The 18,455-nt window shown below is 55.5% G+C and overlaps 5 protein-coding genes across 5 annotated transcripts; 4 read left to right on the top strand and 1 right to left on the bottom strand.

Annotated features, from left to right (window-relative positions):
* Positions 1-129: 129 nt before the first annotated feature.
* Positions 130-1,636, top strand: SCHCODRAFT_02494096 (uncharacterized protein; the record flags this gene model as incomplete). Its single annotated transcript, XM_003033648.2, has 5 exons — positions 130-615; positions 672-768; positions 813-863; positions 1,383-1,411; positions 1,472-1,636. The coding sequence occupies 5 exons, from the start codon at positions 130-132 to the stop codon at positions 1,634-1,636; spliced, it is 828 nt and encodes a 275-aa protein (XP_003033694.1).
* A 920-nt stretch (positions 1,637-2,556) lies between these two features.
* On the top strand, positions 2,557-4,088 carry SCHCODRAFT_02492104 (uncharacterized protein; the record flags this gene model as incomplete). Its single annotated transcript, XM_003033649.1, has 6 exons — positions 2,557-2,661; positions 2,707-2,904; positions 2,956-3,029; positions 3,673-3,707; positions 3,860-3,892; positions 4,063-4,088. The coding sequence occupies 6 exons, from the start codon at positions 2,557-2,559 to the stop codon at positions 4,086-4,088; spliced, it is 471 nt and encodes a 156-aa protein (XP_003033695.1).
* Positions 4,089-6,034: 1,946 nt separating this feature from the next.
* Positions 6,035-12,921, top strand: SCHCODRAFT_02492740 (uncharacterized protein; the record flags this gene model as incomplete). Its single annotated transcript, XM_050342970.1, has 45 exons — positions 6,035-6,172; positions 6,221-6,256; positions 6,312-6,350; positions 6,401-6,459; positions 6,536-6,644; positions 6,898-6,966; positions 7,014-7,067; positions 7,119-7,151; positions 7,394-7,441; positions 7,496-7,525; positions 7,575-7,622; positions 7,677-7,769; positions 7,821-7,841; positions 7,892-7,912; positions 7,973-8,065; positions 8,114-8,134; positions 8,189-8,209; positions 8,282-8,302; positions 8,353-8,373; positions 8,426-8,446; positions 8,719-8,811; positions 8,863-8,883; positions 8,938-8,958; positions 9,666-9,686; positions 9,737-9,832; positions 10,103-10,123; positions 10,175-10,195; positions 10,250-10,342; positions 10,612-10,632; positions 10,687-10,779; positions 11,486-11,506; positions 11,561-11,653; positions 11,705-11,725; positions 11,780-11,800; positions 11,852-11,872; positions 11,928-12,016; positions 12,072-12,096; positions 12,292-12,312; positions 12,365-12,465; positions 12,520-12,543; positions 12,601-12,624; positions 12,671-12,691; positions 12,739-12,759; positions 12,815-12,835; positions 12,888-12,921. The coding sequence occupies 45 exons, from the start codon at positions 6,035-6,037 to the stop codon at positions 12,919-12,921; spliced, it is 2,055 nt and encodes a 684-aa protein (XP_050201530.1).
* A 1,006-nt stretch (positions 12,922-13,927) lies between these two features.
* SCHCODRAFT_01170384 (uncharacterized protein) lies at positions 13,928-15,602 on the top strand (the record flags this gene model as incomplete). The annotated part of the gene is made up of 7 exons (XM_003033651.2): positions 13,928-13,948; positions 14,001-14,162; positions 14,210-14,314; positions 14,365-14,436; positions 14,574-15,029; positions 15,083-15,536; positions 15,583-15,602. The coding sequence occupies 7 exons, from the start codon at positions 13,928-13,930 to the stop codon at positions 15,600-15,602; spliced, it is 1,290 nt and encodes a 429-aa protein (XP_003033697.1).
* A 2,380-nt stretch (positions 15,603-17,982) lies between these two features.
* SCHCODRAFT_02491826 (uncharacterized protein) lies at positions 17,983-18,438 on the bottom strand (the record flags this gene model as incomplete). The annotated part of the gene is made up of 1 exon (XM_003034211.2): positions 17,983-18,438. The coding sequence occupies one exon, from the start codon at positions 18,436-18,438 to the stop codon at positions 17,983-17,985; it is 456 nt and encodes a 151-aa protein (XP_003034257.1).
* Positions 18,439-18,455: the final 17 nt, after the last annotated feature.

The following is an 18,455-nucleotide window of genomic DNA, read 5'->3' on the forward strand; positions in this document are numbered from 1 at the left end:
CGTCCCTTGACAGGAAAGGCGCCATGCCTTACAGCCTTTGCCTTCCTGATGATAACTTAGGAGGGCAAGGAAGATGACAGGAATACATAAGCGCGAAGCGAGCAGCAAGGTGAAGCGCTACAACTCACCATGACACCCAGATATCGTACTTATTTTCACACCGAGATTCGAGGACTCTCCCAAGCTCGGCATTTTGAGCTGATACCACTCATCCTCCGCCCTATCCCTGCGCCTCCGGGCCCTACCCGCTCAGCGAGAGCTTGCTGGCGAGCCCACCCTTACAGCAACCGCCCCATACCGACAACCGAGTCATCAGCGACGGATACGGAGCCCGAGGATGACGCGTCGAGTGGTCGTACGTTTGCGGTCAACGTGAACAACCCCACATCTTCTGGCACTACTAGTAATGACGCGGACGCTCAGCAACCAGGCGGGGTTGTACACGTGAGCGATCATCGTGAAGCGGATCATCCCCTGCCTGGACGGCATCGCAGAGGGCAAGGTCAATCACCGACTACCGCCCTCGAGCCACTTGTACCGAGGCGCGAGGGTGAGAATGCGCGATCTGAGCTGGGGAAGTTGGACTGGGATGAAGCCCGGTACTCAGCAGTTAAGGTGAGGATGATGATAACAGTCGTCAATGTTCTAGTGAAACTAAATCATGATGTCAGGACTGGGTCAAGCACAATGTGGAACGTGTCTTGGACGTGAAGAGACCTTATGATAAGCAGAATTCGCAGCAAGTTGAAGATATCTGCGCGAGAGTGAGTACGTCTGCGTATGTGTGGGACGGTAACTGACTGCTCTTGTAGGCCTGTCGTCAGTTCCCATTTCTGGCTTCCTATCCCGATTCCCTGCCCGTCGTATGTCTCATGAAAGTTTGCATGGAGGAACTACAGTTCGCTGCCCAGCACACGGGGGTATCAAGCCGCAACCTGCGTAGTAGAGCCTGACATATGTTCATCGCCGAGTCCACCTCGTATCTTTGTCGTATCGCCTGAACTTGATATGCTGGAATCTTAGTGAGCGCTAGACTCAAATCAGTCCCTGTATTCCGGGTGAGCCACCTTCGGTGGCGGGAGGGGGTGAGGGAAGTGCAGGTTTTGACAGTTCGGATACGGACAGAACGAAGTTGAGGATAGGGAACCATCCGCGGCGGAGACTGCCTCACAAGCCCCGTTCCGTCGGCCGGTGGTTCATCCACGCCAACTTTTCCGAGGATTGTACCGGTCCTTCGGACGAGGAAAGCCAGGTGAGAGGGATCGTGTTACCGGTCTATGCTCACACGTGCAGATGCTGAGAAGACTGGGGATACGCGAATTGACGAAGACGGAGACCAGCTTGGACCTGTGAGGGCGCTGATGACGCTTGATCACGTGTAGATTACCCGAACAAGGAGCGCAGCTGCACGGTGCGTTGCCGTTGATTTTGAGAGCTGGCATTGCTCACTGATTCACTCCCCGGATTCCAGACCCTCTCCGTAGTCACAGCCAGAACGCGACGACATGAGCTTTACGTTCCGACGGTGTTTGTAGGTACATACTCCATTCGGCGCCGCTGGTCTCACACGCGTTTTGTCGACGATGACCCCGTCCGCATTGCGCACACCGATTTCGTGTACACTGGGGCACTCTGATTATCTGCCTTCCACGATCTGCCTGACCTCTTTCGTCATTGGCTAGTATTGACTCCGGGGAAAGTGTCAGCTTGCTTCTACTTCGGTTCCGCGGAGCCGGGACTGGGCGCTCGATAAGAAAATGTCTCCCCATCAATGTCTGAAGACAGTCTTAGCGGGCCAATATTTGTTCTTATTTACAAGCAATTCCAGGGCGCCCATCAGGAATTCACGATCGCTCACGAAGCCAAGGTGGGGGGAGCGTGGCAACAGCAAAAGGAACGTGGTACGATGTCGCCCACCTTGCTTCATGAGAGCAAGCATGGCATAGGGTAGGACTACAATCGAAACGATTTCCATGTGTCATGGGATGCTTCGCCAGACCTCATGCCGTTCTCTGATGTCTCTCCACGCCATCTGGGAGAAGTCTACGACACTTGCCTATGTTCACGGCGCTGCACAAAAAACTCGTGGCTTTTCCGTCGCAACAACGATATCCCCGATGCCGTCAAGCACGGTGCACGTATCAAGGGACCAGCACCTGCGACTCATCGGGTGAACCACGAGGTTTTGGCTGACTTTCGGTGTCTCCTCGGAGAGGACCGCAGTTAGCGGAGGCATCCCTGCTGTTTCAGCCACTTCCTTTTTGTCCATCCCACGTAAGCGAGGAACTTGCCTTTGAGGCCCTCTTATTGGCAAACTCCCCTCCGGGGAACCATTGCCAACATATGAAGAAAGCAGGGCTTCATTACCGATACTAAGGACAGCTGACCCGCGCCCGTCTTTCATTGATGTGGATCTTCTCAAAGAGCGAATGGAACGCGGCAGTCGTCTTTGAGCTTAACAAAGGTCGTGTGAACAGTATACACGAGATTGGGCACTGTTTAAAACCCTTGGACTACCACGGACCTTCCGCTCATCCCCACTCTCACCGCCAGCACATGTCTTCCGACGCTTCCCACCTCGAACCCGTCAGCCACGATATGGGGCGCACCTTGAGTCCCATCGGCACGCCGAGTGTAGCTCGCCTGAGACTTTTGATCAGAGTAAGATCCTCGCATTAGGCTTTCACGACGCTGACCAAGGGTCAGGACGAGGTCAATAACTGCTTGCGCGCTGAGCGTGGTCGAGAACAGTTCAGTTTGCAGGAGGAAGGGAGGCCCGGAAGTTCTGGACGGGTAGTTGGCCGCGCCGAACGCAGAAGACATGAAGAGGATAGCGCCGCTGCTTTGGCCCAACCGGTTAATATTGATAAAGGGCCTGTGGAAAGGCTTCTTCCTATCTTGCTGGTGAGCCGATCCTCTTCATTCTTCGTTGCGTGAGACTGACAGGAATGACAGTTCGGTTTCATCGCCGTGATCTGGGTCATCACCATCGTGGACTGGCTGGAAATACGCATGAATCTGGCCTGGAAGTACGTCGACGTCAATGTGCCTTACCTGGGTAGTATGCCCATGCTGGGTTCCCTGTCTGTTACTTTCTTGTTCATCCAGTAAAGCCAGCCTGCCACGGTCATGGTGATATAGGACGGGTAAATCTGTACATATACAAAATCCGCTTGCGCTGAGATGCCTATGGTAACCAGGGACAGATATAGCGTTGTCTGGAGTGAATACTAGGCAACGACAAAGTAGGTGAGGTAAGTGGTGGAAGGCAGATAATTAGAGTGCCCCAGTGTACACGAAATCGGTGTGCGCAATGCGGACGGGGTCATCGTCGACAAAACGCGTGTGAGACCAGCGGCGCCGAATGGAGTATGTACCTACAAACACCGTCGGAACGTAAAGCTCATGTCGTCGCGTTCTGGCTGTGACTACGGAGAGAGTCTAGAATCCGGGGAGTGAATCAGTGAGCAGTGAGGTCGCTGTAGACTGCCCCACGAGCCCCGGTCTGTCAGCCGGCGCGCGTCTGAGCTGCACCATCGGTTTGAGAATGCATACGCTCATCCTATGTCGCCTCTGCGTACTGATGCTCGGAGGACTGGCGATACGTGGCTTGACGAAGACGGAGACCGGGTTGAATTTGTGACGGCCCTGATGACGCACGATCACGTGTAGATTGCCCGAACAAGAAGCGCCGCTGTTCTGTGCCGGTGAGTTGCCGCTGAGTTTGAGAGCCGCGCTGAAGCCGCGGCCTTCATGAGACCGTCACTTCCGCGACCGCTCACCAGTCCCCGCCACTTGTCCTCTCTCCTCATTGGACTCCGTCTCTCCCTCCTTCGTAAGTTGTGCTGAGGCTGCTCAGTACGCCTGGTTGGGGCCGTCGCAGGGTCCAGTGGTGCGTGATCAAGGTTATCCTCGCTCTTCGTTCTCCTGCTCAAACGCACGGTACATCGCGGCGTAAGTGTTTGTCCGACACCCATTTCACCATGTTTCCTGGCTTATTTCTTGCGAGACGACCACCGTCATATGAATCTTCTAGCGTACCCCCCTGATCGTCGCGCTCAGTCGCTCCTCAGCCCTCTGCCTGGTGACCGTTCCCTCGTATTAAACATATCACCCAGCAGCCCTTGTGTCTCACCCTTCTATCCTTCCATCACCCTCGCCGTTGTGCAGGCCGCCTTCTTCAGCACCCGCCCTGGCGGAAATCGTAGATGTGGCCATTCTTCCCCGGGCCATGGTCCCTCCATTGGTGCGTACGCGCCGTCGCGGCATCCGGGATGTGTCATCACCCCCACAGGACGATGCAGGAAGACGAACCGCTTAACAGCATCCGTCAAGGTTGCTGTGCTACATCTGCGGTCAGCGATGCACGAAAGTGTAGCGGGTTGTGACCTCCGAGGGGGAGACCAATCTCCCGCCTCGGCGATGAGAGTTCAAAACTAAGCCATGGACGTATCTACAGATGAACACTCAATAACTGCCTAATGAGGAATGTCTTATCGCTAATGCCGTTCGCTTCAGAAGTCTAGCGCCGTCCAATGACGTGCAGAAGCGTATATATTCGCTGCCGCGCAGTCGAACGTATTGCGGCGTTCATCGCGGTGCAGCCTTGGCTTCTGTGTGACAATGATTTGCTGTAAGATGCGGCTTCCTTTCGCCAAGCCCTGGCCATGCTTACATTTCCCAACGATTGCCCGACATTCAGATCACATTATTCGGTTCTTTCTTTCATTCGTCTGAATAAGTGCTTGTCCGCCCTGTCTTGCTTAACCGTCATTGTTGGTGTCCCGGCTGAAAGCCAGGCATGTCAATGCGTTTCTTGGTGAGTGGTATGCGCTCATATGCGACCGTCTCCCTTGTTAATGCACATTCTCTCTGCCCTCGTGTAGGCAACATATGTGGCATCTCACTTTGTGAGTCAAATACAATTTTTCGCTGACAACTTCTCCGGTACAGATAGTATTGTCGACTCGAGACCTATGCGGGTCAACGATACTCGGCCTTACCCACGGGAAGTTATGCAAGACGCCGGACGAGAATGATTGCTTCAGGCTGGAAATTGAATGGTGGCCAAGGATACGAAGTTATCACCGGCAAGGTATCAGCCGATGACCCTGCGAGGCGCACAACTGAAGGGCATCTGACGAAGACGCTCTTGAGGGCGGGCGCTCTGCGCACAGGAAGGAAGGGGACGCTGACCGCAAGGAGGCGCGAATGGGATCGCCCCTCGATGACCGGACGTTGTGGCGTGGCGCATCACGTTTGATCATCTTCGGAGGCGCTTGTAGATTGCCGGCGTCTATGCTGGATGAGAGATGTGAACGGATGTGTAGGGCAGTGTTGCCTGGGTTATGTGTCGATACCCGAGTGCAGCAAACATGTCGTAAATAGGGCAAACATTGACTGCCCTTTTAAACGACGGATACAGATACGAGAACGCGATTACAGAGAGTGAGGATGAGAAGTGCGAGGCGTTCAAAAAGAAGGGGGAGGAAGGGGAGGAATGACGGGTCGGGCAAAGACGAGAGGGGACGATCACCTGACGTCCCACTGGACGGCACTAGCCGTACTTCGACCTTGGCATCAAACCAGCCATGATTAAAAACACCTCACAAAGCGCGTCGCGCAAAGAGTGGTTGGACACCGGTGGGCTAGCGCACCTTCTTACTGTGCTGTCACCGGCCGCAGGGATGCTAGGAAAAGATTGCCCCTTGCCACGTGGATTGTCAGGTGATCTGACCGGACCGGCTTGTAACCGGCCTCCTCCGGGATCGTCGCCTTTGTCTTCTTTCGTCTGACTACATCCCTGCAGGCTTTTTGACAAGTTCTAAACAAGTAATGTCTTCTGAGAAAAGAAAGATATCGGCAAGCCCCACAGGGGAAGACCACCCCAGAGGTAGCAATCGCCGACGCGAGAATAGTAGTGAAATTCCAGTAGGCGATCTCCTGTTCACCCCCCCCCGTGCGCTCACAAGTCGCCAGTCTTCCGACGTTGGACCTTCCAATCGTGCACGAGAGGTCAGTGCACAAGCTTGATATGCGTGATGTCTCCAGTGACGCCTTTGCATCACTTAATCAGGGCGACGTCGCGGAACGGCTTCGAATGGTGGAAAAGGAAATGGACGGACTCAAGATTCAACTGCGCGTCCACAAGAAAATGGAAGAACAATATCTTGTCAGTCGCAATCAACACTCGCTTAGCCCTCCTCTGACACACCATCAGGCTGAAAATTCGACCCTGGTGGCCGAGAAATTGGCGGTGAGTTAACTCACAATCTTTGGTGCGCACTGTTTGAATTTCATGTTCCTTACAGATTCAAGCCGTGCGACTGGCGGAGACACAGGCCTTTCAGGTTCCTGACATTATTCTTTTTGGTTAAAATTCTATTCAAACACACGTCAGACACGGCTCGAGACTCAGGCTTCCCATCACGACCTTTCCTACCAGAATCTCCAGGGGAGGTATGATTTGGCAGAGGAAATTCTTTTCCTAGTTCTAGTTAGATATGAATCTGATACAAATACAGGTTCAGCACAGAAATTTAGAGCAAAGTCTCCAATGGCTAGCTTCACGGGTCGACAGCGATGCCGGCATGGATGTACCGCTTCCTGGCACGCCTTACTCGGCGGACATCCGTAAGATCGAAGTGAGTTTGTGCCCCATGATTTTGAGGCTCGCTCACGATGGCCGTCACTGCAAGTCTCGTTTCAGGGATTTGTGTGGACAGATTTCGATCTTGTCGAACGGCATGACACAGCCAACGACCGAAGCAAAGGTACAAAGCGATAGACGAGACACGACGCTCAGCTTACGTCTCTTTCAGAGCCCTTCAAACGAGAATCATGCAAGTAGCAATGTCTGATGAGCTGCTTGCTGAACACGTTGATCATGGTCATCAGGAGTCGCGGCATGCCGTGGATGGGCACAGCGCAATAATCGTTGATGAACCCGACCGTACGAAGACAGAGGTCAGTCGAACAAGCATTGTGAGCGGAAAGTTGACGATTGTGTACAGACGGAGACCGCGGAGCTCAAGGCCAAGATAGAGTCCGTGACTCAGCAGTACACGGTGAGCAATCCGGCAGAGGTATACGCGCAGTGCCTGAACGGAAATCAATAGGAAGTGAAAGCTACGCTGGACTCGATCACTCTGGTTCGTTCCCTGCACTACCCTACAATGAAAGCTTATCGTTCTGCATCAGGTGACGGGTTATTCAGGAGATGTATGGGTGTAAAAATTGCCAATTGACATAGCTGACCGCTACAAAAGGCACTGATACAGGCATTGACTGTAAGGCACTCACAAGACCATTCTGCAATGAAGATTGTTGATCAATCCCTTCAGTCGTTCGCGCTGGAGAAGGAGGTACACACGTTCACTTTCCCCGCATATAGCAAACTCCGAGTACTTACTACATGCAGCGGCTTGCTCAGGAGGGGAAGGTGAGCATCGGATTATGCGTTTGGGATCTCACGAAAATGAGGGCCTTTCCTTAGCTATTGGAGGAACACAAACAAGCGACATTGGTGAATCTGGAACAAGACTCAAGATACCGACAATGCTCACGCTACGCAGAACCAAGCTCAGCAGGAGCAGAATTTGCAGGCGGACGAACGGAGAGAGGTGACCAAGCAATTTCTGCCGCCGACGTCGCTGATATGCGCTCATTCATGGCAGAACATAAGCCGTCGGGAGCAGGTGCGCACGCAGTGCATTTACATAGCCATCGTTGACTTCGGCTTAACCCAGTCCCTAACACTTGCGGCAAGCGTAAGCACCAAGGCCAATGAGTTGTGAGCTGACGGAAATGCTGGCTGGTAGACCTTAGATATGCAAGAGGAGGTGAGCACTCCATATGTTGCGATTTTTGTGCTTACCAAAGGTGGGAAAAGAACATTCGACAGCGAGAGGAAGTGAGTGAACAGATGGCATAAATTCCTCGAGATGCAGCTAAGAGTGGCTCCTGTGCAAAGGTCCTTGACGAGAAGGAGGTGGTGAGTCAGATCTGCTGTTTTGTGGACATAGGTGACGAAATCTTGTGGAAGGACATCCAGCAGCGGGAGGAGGTGAGCATTTTGACTTTGAGACGGCATTTGGTTTGAAATGGACCCTAGGCTGTCGCTGAAGCGGCGGAGGTGAGACGAGAGAACATTCAGGAGATTCAGACTCATTGGTACTGTCGGCGCTAGACGCTTCCAGGACACGAAGCAGTAAGCACATCATTTCTCTGAAGTATAACCCCAGAACTTTGCGGTGTCGCTAAGCTTGATCGCGCCGTGCAGGTTGTCAGTGCTATGGAGGCGGTGAGCGGCACTTTCCCGCTGAGGCTAAGGCTGAAACTCCATTCACGAAGGCCATTGAGCGGCGCAAAACGGTCAGTGACGTGAGAGTTGCGTGACAGCTCGCTGCTGATCCAAGGCGTTCAGGATGCAAAGCAGGCGGAGGCGGTGAGCGGTATGCGCAGACGCTGGGTCCGAGCTAACCGCATGCTTAATGCACAGGCGCTCACTCAGCGCGAGACGGTGAGCCGCGTCACCCAGGTCTCTGTTCGGTCTGACTTTGTCCTTTCGCAGGCCATCGGGCAGCGTACGACGGTGAGTGCAGAGCGGCGCAGTCACGACACGTTGCTCATCTGAGGTCACAGACTGCGGAAGAGTCGGAGGCGGTGAGCGGTATGCGCAAACGCTGGGTCCGAGCTAACCGCATGCTTAATGCACAGGCGCTCACTCAGCGCGAGACGGTGAGCCGCGTCACCCAGGTCTCTGTTCCGTCTGACCGTGTCCTTTCGCAGACCATCAGGCAGCGCAGGACGGTGAGTGCAGAGCGGCGCAGTCACGACACGCTGCTGATCTGAGGCGGTCAGGACGCGGAAGAGGCGGAGGCGGTGAGCGGTATGCGCAGACGCTGGGTCTGAGCTAACCGCATCCTTAATGCACAGGCCCTCACTCAGCGCGAGACGGTGAGCCGCGCCACCCTGGTCTCTGGTCCGTCTGACCGTGTCCTTTCGCAGACGATCGGGCAGCGCAGGACGGTGAGTGCAGAGCGGCGCAGTCACGACACGTTGCTCATCTGAGGTCACAGACTGCGGAAGAGTCGGAGGCGGTGAGCGGTATGAGCAGACTCTGGGTCTGAGCTAATCGCATCCACAATGCGCAGGCCCTCGCCCAGCGCGAGACGGTGAGTCGCGTCACCCAGGTCTCTGGTCCGTCTGACCGTGTCCTTTCGCAGACGGTCGGGCAGCGCAGGACGGTGAGTGCAGAGCGGCGCAGTCACGACACGCTGCTGATCTGAGGCGGTCAGGACGCGGAAGAGGCGGAGGCGGTGAGCGGTTTGGGCAGACGCAGGGTCTGAGCTAATCGCATCCACAATGCGCAGGCCCTCGCCCAGCGCGAGACGGTGAGTCGCGTCACGCAGGTCCCTGTTCCGTCTGACCGTGTCCTTTCGCAGACGGTCGGGCAGCGCAGGACGGTGAGTGCAGAGCGGCGCAGTCACGACACGCTGCTGATCTGAGGCGGTCAGGACGCGGAAGAGGCGGAGGCGGTGAGCGGTATGAGCAGACGCAGGGTCTGAGCTAATCGCATCCACAATGCGCAGGCCCTCGCCCAGCGCGAGACGGTGAGCCGCGCCACCCTGGTCTCTGGTCCGTCTGACCGTGTCCTTTCGCAGACGGTCGGGCAGCGCAGGACGGTGAGTGCAGAGCGGCGCAGTCGCGACACGTTGCTCATCTGAGGTCACAGACTGCGGAAGAGTCGGAGGCGGTGAGCGGTATGCGCAAACGCTGGGTCCGAGCTAACCGCATGCTTAATGCACAGGCGCTCACTCAGCGCGAGACGGTGAGCCGCGTCACCCAGGTCTCTGTTCCGTCTGACCGTGTCCTTTCGCAGACCATCAGGCAGCGCAGGACGGTGAGTGCAGAGCGGCGCAGTCACGACACGCTGCTGATCTGAGGCGGTCAGGACGCGGAAGAGGCGGAGGCGGTGAGCGGTATGCGCAGACGCTGGGTCTGAGCTAACCGCATCCTTAATGCACAGGCCCTCACTCAGCGCGAGACGGTGAGCCGCGCCACCCTGGTCTCTGGTCCGTCTGAACGTTTCCTTTCGCAGATCATCGGGCAGCGTAGGACGGTGAGTGCAGAACGGCGCAGTCGCGACGCGCTGCTGATCTAAGGCGGTCAGGACGCGGAAGAGTCGGAGGCGGTGAGCGGTATGAGCAGACGCAGGGTCTGAGCTAATCGCATCCACAATGCGCAGGCCCTCGCCCAGCGCGAGACGGTGAGCCGCGCCACCCAGGTCTCTGTTCCGTCTGACCGTGTCCTTTCGCAGACGATCGGGCAGCGTAGGACGGTGAGTGCAGAGCGGCGCAGCCGCGACACGTTGCTCATCTGAGGTCACAGACTGCGGAAGAGTCGGAGGCGGTGAGCGGTATGAGCAGACGCCGGGTCCGAGCTAACCGCATCCTGAATGCACAGGCGCTCACCCAGCGCGAGACGGTGAGCCGCGTCACCCAGGTCTCTGGTCCGTCTGACCGTGTCCTTTCGCAGACGATCGGGCAGCGCAGGACGGTGAGTGCAGAGCGGCGCAGTCACGACACGCTGCTGATCTGAGGCGGTCAGGACGCGGAAGAGGCGGAGGCGGTGAGCGGTATGAGCAGACGCAGGGTCTGAGCTAATCGCATCCACAATGCGCAGGCCCTCGCCCAGCGCGAGACGGTGAGCCGCGCCACCCAGGTCTCTGTTCCGTCTGACCGTGTCCTTTCGCAGACGATCGGGCAGCGTAGGACGGTGAGTGCAGAGCGGCGCAGCCGCGACACGTTGCTCATCTGAGGTCACAGACTGCGGAAGAGTCGGAGGCGGTGAGCGGTATGAGCAGACGCCGGGTCCGAGCTAACCGCATCCTGAATGCACAGGCGCTCACCCAGCGCGAGACGGTGAGCCGCGTCACCCAGGTCTCTGGTCCGTCTGACCGTGTCCTTTCGCAGACGATCGGGCAGCGCAGGACGGTGAGTGCAGAGCGGCGCAGTCACGACACGCTGCTGATCTGAGGCGGTCAGGACGCGGAAGAGGCGGAGGCGGTGAGCGGTATGAGCAGACGCAGGGTCTGAGCTAATCGCATCCACAATGCGCAGGCCCTCGCCCAGCGCGAGACGGTGAGCCGCGTCACCTAGGTCTCTGTTCCGTCTGACTGTGTCCTTTCGCAGGCCATCGGGCAGCGTACGACGGTGAGTGCAGAGCGGCGCAGTCACGACACGCTGCTCATCTGAGGCCACAGACTGCGCAAGAGTCGGAGGCGGTAAGCGGTATGAGCTGACGCCGGGTCCAAGCTAACCGCATCCTTAATGCACAGGCGCTCACCCAGCGCGAGACGGTGAGTCGCGTCACGCAGGTCTCTGGTCCGTCTGACCGTGTCCTTTCGCAGACGATCGGGCAGCGCAGGACGGTGAGTGCAGAGCGGCGCAGTCACGACACGCTGCTGATCTGAGGCGGTCAGGACGCGGAAGAGGCGGAGGCGGTGAGCGGTATGCGCAGACGCTGGGTCTGAGCTAACCGCATCCTTAATGCACAGGCCCTCACTCAGCGCGAGACGGTGAACCGCGCCACCCAGGTCTCTGGTCAGTCTGAACGTTTCCTTTCGCAGATCATCGGGCAGCGTAGGACGGTGAGTGCAGAACGGCGCAGTCGCGACGCGCTGCTGATCTAAGGCGGTCAGGACGCGGAACAGTCGGAGGCGGTAAGCGGTATCAGCAGACGCTGGGCCTGAGCTAACCGTGGCTATGACCCGAAGTCTTTCAACAACAGGGAGGCGGTAAGTGGGCCTCGTCCACCCTTGAGTGCACTTCATGGACATTGCCAACAGGCTATCCAGCATCGCGAGTCCGTGCGTACCGCATCTTCATCATATGTTTTCCTAGTATTCACAAACTGCTCGCCAGGAACTTGCTGAAGAACGCCGTGTGAGTATCTTCTCTGCCCCCCGGCCTGTCAATCTCACCACTTCCAGACCATTGACGCGAGCACTGAAGTGAGCAGTAATTCCTTCATCAACACCTATAACTGGTCTGAAGAGTTGAGTACAGGAACTCCGGCAAAGAGAAACAGTATGTGATCTAGCGATGGAGTTAAGTCTGGCATTGCTTATTGTCCTCGAGGCGCTCGCGGTGTTGCAGGCGGTGAGTGCGGAAAGCAACCGGTGAGTCAATACTGACCCCGATCTTGTCTTGCAGGATGTTAGTGAGAGTCAGCAGGTGATGTTTTCGTGATATGTCTGTGTCTGCTACTCATCATTGCTGATATAAGGCCCTTGAAATTGGACAACTTGTACGTACGCAGATGCACTGGCCTGGCCTCGTTCTCACCCGCGGTATCGTAGGCGCTCGCTGAAGATATGGAGGTTCGACCATTAAGCGTGATTTACCTAACTTTCCTCAATGCATTCCGCAGCAATGGGAACACAACCGATCAGAGGGTAACGTGAGTAGTAGTTTCGCATGCAACAATGAGTATCTCTCATCTTTTTCCATATAGAGGGAGCAGCAAGAAGCTTGGACGGTAAATCAACCTTCGGTAACAACCATGCCATTCCTCGCACTGACATATATCCTCCAGACCGAATTTCAATCCCGACAAGAGGTGTGTTTTCATTCCGCAGCGTGTCGCTCACCTTCATGTCCTACAGTCTCTGGATCGTTGGGAGCAGGTCAGTCGTCAGTCATCTCCGTCCATCCGCCTCACTTACTCTGCCAGCGCCTGTATGAACGTGAACGGGTGAGTCACGATACCATCCTGAATGTGACGATCTCGGATAACACTTGTTTGCCAGACACTGGGAAATGCGCGCACGGTAGGCCGGACAGGTTCCAACAGCTGGCTTCATCTAACCACCAGTATCGCAGCCGGACCAAGCGGGGAGCCTTCCGCGCTCCATGACGCAGCGCTCAGTGGGTCAACTATGCCTCAGCCACTATTGTATACATAACCATCACTCCAGAACCTCGTTCGTACTCAGCAGCGCGGAGTGAGTATTGCCCTCGACGAGTTCGATCTGGCGTGGGGTACCTGCGACGAGACATAATTCTCTAGGCGGGACACGGAGACGCACCGCCGTATCTGGTGCAAACCAGTGGTGGCAGCTTCCAGTTGTGACGCACTATCCCCCCACATCTCACTTACGGAACCTCCACAGGCTATGCCAGCTCAGGCAGGGGCCAGAAACTACGACCAAGGCCTTGTGAGAGCGACTCTTGCCGCGTAAACTGTTGTGACTAATCTCTGCACTAGAGCTCAACACACGATACGGTAATATCTTTCTTCTATTCCCTGAGAGAACTTTTCATCAATTTCTGGACGTGAACGCCTTGTCAGCCCGAGGTATGTCCAGTTCATCATTTTCCTCAACTAGCCAACCGTCGTGCAGCGTAGAATGGTCTCGCCCAACGCTATGCCGGAATCTTTCCAGGTTTGAACTTTTCCTCACGTACCCCGTCATCAATTGACTGAACATACATAGGCCCCCCAAGGAAGACCTCAGGTGTCCAAGGCTGATTACGTCCATTGCCCGTCACTGATCAATGTGGCAGGTTGATGCGCCGAGAATAATCGAGACCGGAGCTCTTACCTACCAGTCGGTAAGCCTGTGTTCATTGACAGTGAAATTTTTCTTACGTGGAGCAGACACCTACTTCTCTTCGCATGGGCCGAGGGCCGCCAGGACATGTAAGCTCTGGAAGCCATAACATCCCGGTACTCCCGAACACGCCTGAAGCGGTGACGATTCCCGGCCTCTCTGGCCCGCATAACTTACACCCTCACGGAAGCCCAACATCAGGCATGCGCGTACAGCTTGCATTTTCAATGTCAATCTGACGGAATCGTAGGCGCTGGACCCTCACGCGTTACCACAACTTCAGGGGATGTCAACTCTGCCGGTACATCCATGGCTTCCTCAACGGCGCAGGTTAGTTGTTGGGCGGACTATATTCTCACTGAAACACTAATCTCCGGTATAGGGTTTTGCTGGACCTGGCCGCCTTCAAATCGGCTCATACTCAGAGTCACTGAGATCCGATGTGCAGACGGCGATGTTCATGACAAGGGGTCTTTCTTTGTCTCGAGCTCGGGCCGATCCTGGCATGTTCGTGCCTTTGCTGACGCCAAAGAGGCAGGAGCAGGTCAGTGGTCTTGCACACCGTGTGTCGATGATATGAACGTCACTTAGATCAATCTTCATGCAACTAGAGGCAATGGACACGGCAAGCGGAGGTTGCCACATGCTATCCAACCAGAGGTACCCGATTCCAGGAAGATTGACTTGCCTCTACCTGTAAGATTTGCTTTCTCAAATCGTTTGCAAACTTCTCAAACTCTCTAAAGTCAAGCGTGACTGGCGCAAATTCCGATGGGGAGAAAGATGGCTTACCAGAGCCCCAAAATGGTCCTGCGGCTGTACGTTTGAAGCATCAGTATGCAGGCGAGTTTCTTATCAAAGGAAATCAGGACCGCGCTATGCAACAACGGAATAGAGAAAAAAAGGTGTGGGCGCTTTCGGCTCAAACCCGGGTGCAACTGATTCAGAGGTCCAGGCTCTTGTTCGCGAGATCCTGCTCCAAGGCCTGATGGGACAGGAACCTGCTATGCGACGCGAGATGCAATTCGCACATCTAGTGCCGAGTGTTTCGCAGGCCAAGCTCCAGGCAGTCATTTCAGGCGAAGAAGACATTGACCCCCGTAATTTCGCCCTCTACCGCGACAGTGGCTTGTCTACCGCAGACACTATAGCGCATCAGTACAACCATATGCTGATCACGAAGTTGGCGCATTATGTCGACAAAGTCGCTAGTCGCGCTCTCGATCGTTATGGACTCTGGCGGAGGCGGGACTGGTTCCGGTACATCGCCGGCAGGATCTACGACATTATCAGCGACTGGATGAAGATCCAATGTCGCCCTGGCGAATCGCGGGAGGCCTTCATCGCACGGATTGCGGGGGCGAGAATGGAAAGGACCTTGGCCTCCGCCAACAACTCAAATCGCCATTATGTGAGGACTCATTGCATGGATTCATAGCGCGAACTGACTCAGCGGATTTTTAGAAAGCTGCCGGTCGCAGTGCCTTGGCCTCCGGTTATCTTGAGGCAGGTATGATGCTAAACGACAGGCGGATCTGTAGCCTGGCGCGCTACATGCTCCAGACACTTGTATATCTGGGCCACGAAGGAATGTCCGACGAAGAGGATCTTCCCGAGGACGATCCGAATTACAAGAGGGTCAAGAAAGTCGCAACACTACCTTGGCGCGCGCCCGCCTTGACTGAGCTTTTCGAGTTCATCGACACGCTGCCGACGAGGGAACGTCAGATATTCAGCCAGTCCGGTGCACCCAGGATGGCAAGGATCCGCACCGGACAACCTCCAACAGCGCTGCGGCAAGTTCCAAAGAACGTTCCGTTGGCATGCTTCAACCAGGCATGGATCGCGGAAGACGAGTTCCGCAAAGTTGCGTGTCGAATTGACATAGAGTCGGCCTTCGAGCTTATTGACTTAAAGGGTGAGTGCATTACAGTGAACGTGATCTCGGGCTAACAGGCGGTTAGATTTCGTCGACCAGGAGTAAGATGTTGTACCGTTCGGGTTGTACCTCGTCAATCCTGTGCACCTGGATTGGCCATTCTGATGTTTCACGTGTATATGTAGTCGGGAAGAGCACCGGCGTCGGATCTTCAGTAGTTTCCTGAATGAGCCTCACTCGACGATGCCTCGTAACGCTGTGGCCGAACATGAGGGAAACCACGGAGAACGTCTAGGCTCGGCAGAGGGACTGCAGGTCTGTCTGCTTTGCTGGACGAAAGCCAAGCACAGCATCCTCGTCAGCCCGTCAGGCGTTTTGTTTACCGGCAGCGTTTTCCGTAATTCTACTGCTGATGACACACAAGCACATCCTTGGCTTGCACCGCTGAAGGGAAAATGCCCTGGAGGAACTTCCCTGCCATGGCCCTCAATGGCTGAGTGGGAGGACGGTCAACCGGCGCGCGGCAGAGACAGTCGATGCGTGTAGATTGCCTCGTGAGCCCCGGTTCGTCGGGCGGCGCGCGTCTGAGCTGCATGTTCGGACTGTGAAGGCGAACACTCATGGTAAGTCGCCTCTAATTACGCGTGCTGATGCTCGGAAGACTGGCGATACGCGACAGGACGAAGACGGAGTGGGACCTGTGACGGCCTGGTGATCAAGGTCACGTGTAGATTGCGCGAACAAGAAGTGCCGGTGAGTTGCGGTTGAGTTGAGAGCCTCGGGCCGCGTGAGACCGTCACTTCCGCGACCGCTCATCAGCGCTCGTCGCTCGTCCCCTCCTCCCACTTACATCCACCTCTCTCTCCTTGTAAATTGCGCTTAGGCTGCGCAGACCGGACAGTATGCCAGCGACAGGTTGCGACCGCCGCGGGGTCCAGTGGTGCGTGATCATGATTATCCTCGCTCTTCGTTCTCCTCCCTAAACGCGCGGTACCTCACTGCTTACACCAATAGCGTCAAGTCTGGACATCTCTGTTGTAGATGTACATTGTGTAGCCTTTCCTATATGGAACGGTGACAGTGTATCTCGCAGCCCGTCGACCGCGGCCCGCAGAGAGGTGGCGACATCCAGGAACCCTCGCACCCTGCGCGACCTTCATGATGGACAGTCTGCGGCTGGGCGCGCTGTATTCAAGAAGCTCGCGAGGACGCATTGCCTGGTCCGTCTCCCGGTAGGACATGTGTTCGACCCACGCGTATATCGCGAGGTGTTGGTGGGGGCGTTCGTCAAGGCGCAATTCTTCCTCCTTGGAAGCTACATTATCAGAAAGATCATGTTCTGCGCCGTTATTGTCGCGATAAGGGTCATTGTACTCCCTCCCGCTTCGTCAAACACGCTCGAGCGCGAGCACGTCCCCACCAAGTTTGACAACTGCCTGCGAAGCAGGCTTCCCGATGAGTGCTTTCGCGGCGGGGTCAGGATAGCCGTACGCATCGCCCACAGGTGATCAAACTCAGACACTTAGCTAAGAGGGACTGAGCGATATGCTGGTGTATGAACTGAACATCGTTTTCTTGTCGTACTATACAGCCATTCCTAAGTTTTATGGACTTCGTACAATATTACGGTGTGAATGCCTCGACTGACATGTACTTTGGCACTCAAAAATCAGCAGTCCAAAGCTATGATCAAGGCAAAATCTGCAAGTGACGGAGCTGGGGCTTCTCTAATGTTCATTGAGTTCAGAACATGCGGGCTGGCACGTGGTGACGGATCTGTCACGTGTAGATTACCTCGCAGACGGCCGGGCCTTGTCCTTGTTTCTTGCGCTTGCTCCGAGCGGACCAGGTGGATTGCGCGGCGGAATATGCACTCGAGAAGTCTCTACCTCCGACAATCTTCACGTCCCTACCCGTTTCTCGTGAGTGCTGCGGGTGTTTCTACGTGAGAAATGATATAGCTATAGTATGTGCGTGAGTTGAGCTTGCTCTCGAGTGTGAGTATAGCGCGGCGGATATCTTCCGGTCCTTCGGCGAGATATGCAATCAGTAACAAGCGCTAAGACTCAGCGAGCATAGGTTGAATAGATTGCGCCTTGCGATCTGTGAACGTCGCACTGTGCACAGGTAAGACTCATTTACAGCATCTGTCCTCTGTGGCTAGTCACGTTGGTTGCCTTCCATTTCCAGCTGCAGCGCTCGATCTCCCAACATCCTCTTCACCTTTTTCCGATTGTACGATAATCTTGTGCGTGCCATCTCGCGGGCTGGCCAATAATCACGATACCTGACAAGGAATGATACCCCCCCGTCCTCTCTCAGCTTCAAGTATTGTTAGTTGTCTGGTTGCATGTTGGCAATTCACTCACCTTCCCGTACATTTCCTGTAATGTCGTGTTTTGCGCCTCAAAGGTGCGTAAGGGATGAAAGTTATTGTCAACTTCCCCATTAACCCAGTTCTAAGGGTTGTGATACTTTGTTAGCCTCAAGCCATGCCGCCGATGGTGTATCGTACCCTCACGTATCGGATGTCTTTCTTGGTCCATCCCAGATCCTCTAGTGTGGCCTGCAGGCTATAACCACCAGAGCTGGGGCGCCCTGGCTCCCCAGGTGGCGCAGGGATTAGTCCGTCGTCGTCGTCGATGTGGGTAGGTATGTGAGATGTCTGATCTACGTCTCCACTAGCATTCTGTCCAACTACGGAAGCCTGTGTCACAGCCATGCCGCTAGTGGAGAATCTGCCCCCCTGCGCAGGGTTAAGCGTATTCGGTAACGAGTCGGCCACTGAGTTCCCATCACGACTCCCGCTCTGGAAGGAAGGAGACGGATATGGCCTGGGTCGGGCCCGGCTCCCAGACTTGCGCGTGACAATAGGCGAGCTTGGGATAGGTTTCAGGTGGAGAGGCATATCCCCTCCACCATTAGGGAGGTATATCTCCATGTGCAGGAAGCAAGTTT

This window comes from Schizophyllum commune, assembly GCF_000143185.2.
Source record: "Schizophyllum commune H4-8 unplaced genomic scaffold SCHCOscaffold_3, whole genome shotgun sequence".
NCBI classification, from domain to species: domain Eukaryota; kingdom Fungi; phylum Basidiomycota; class Agaricomycetes; order Agaricales; family Schizophyllaceae; genus Schizophyllum; species Schizophyllum commune.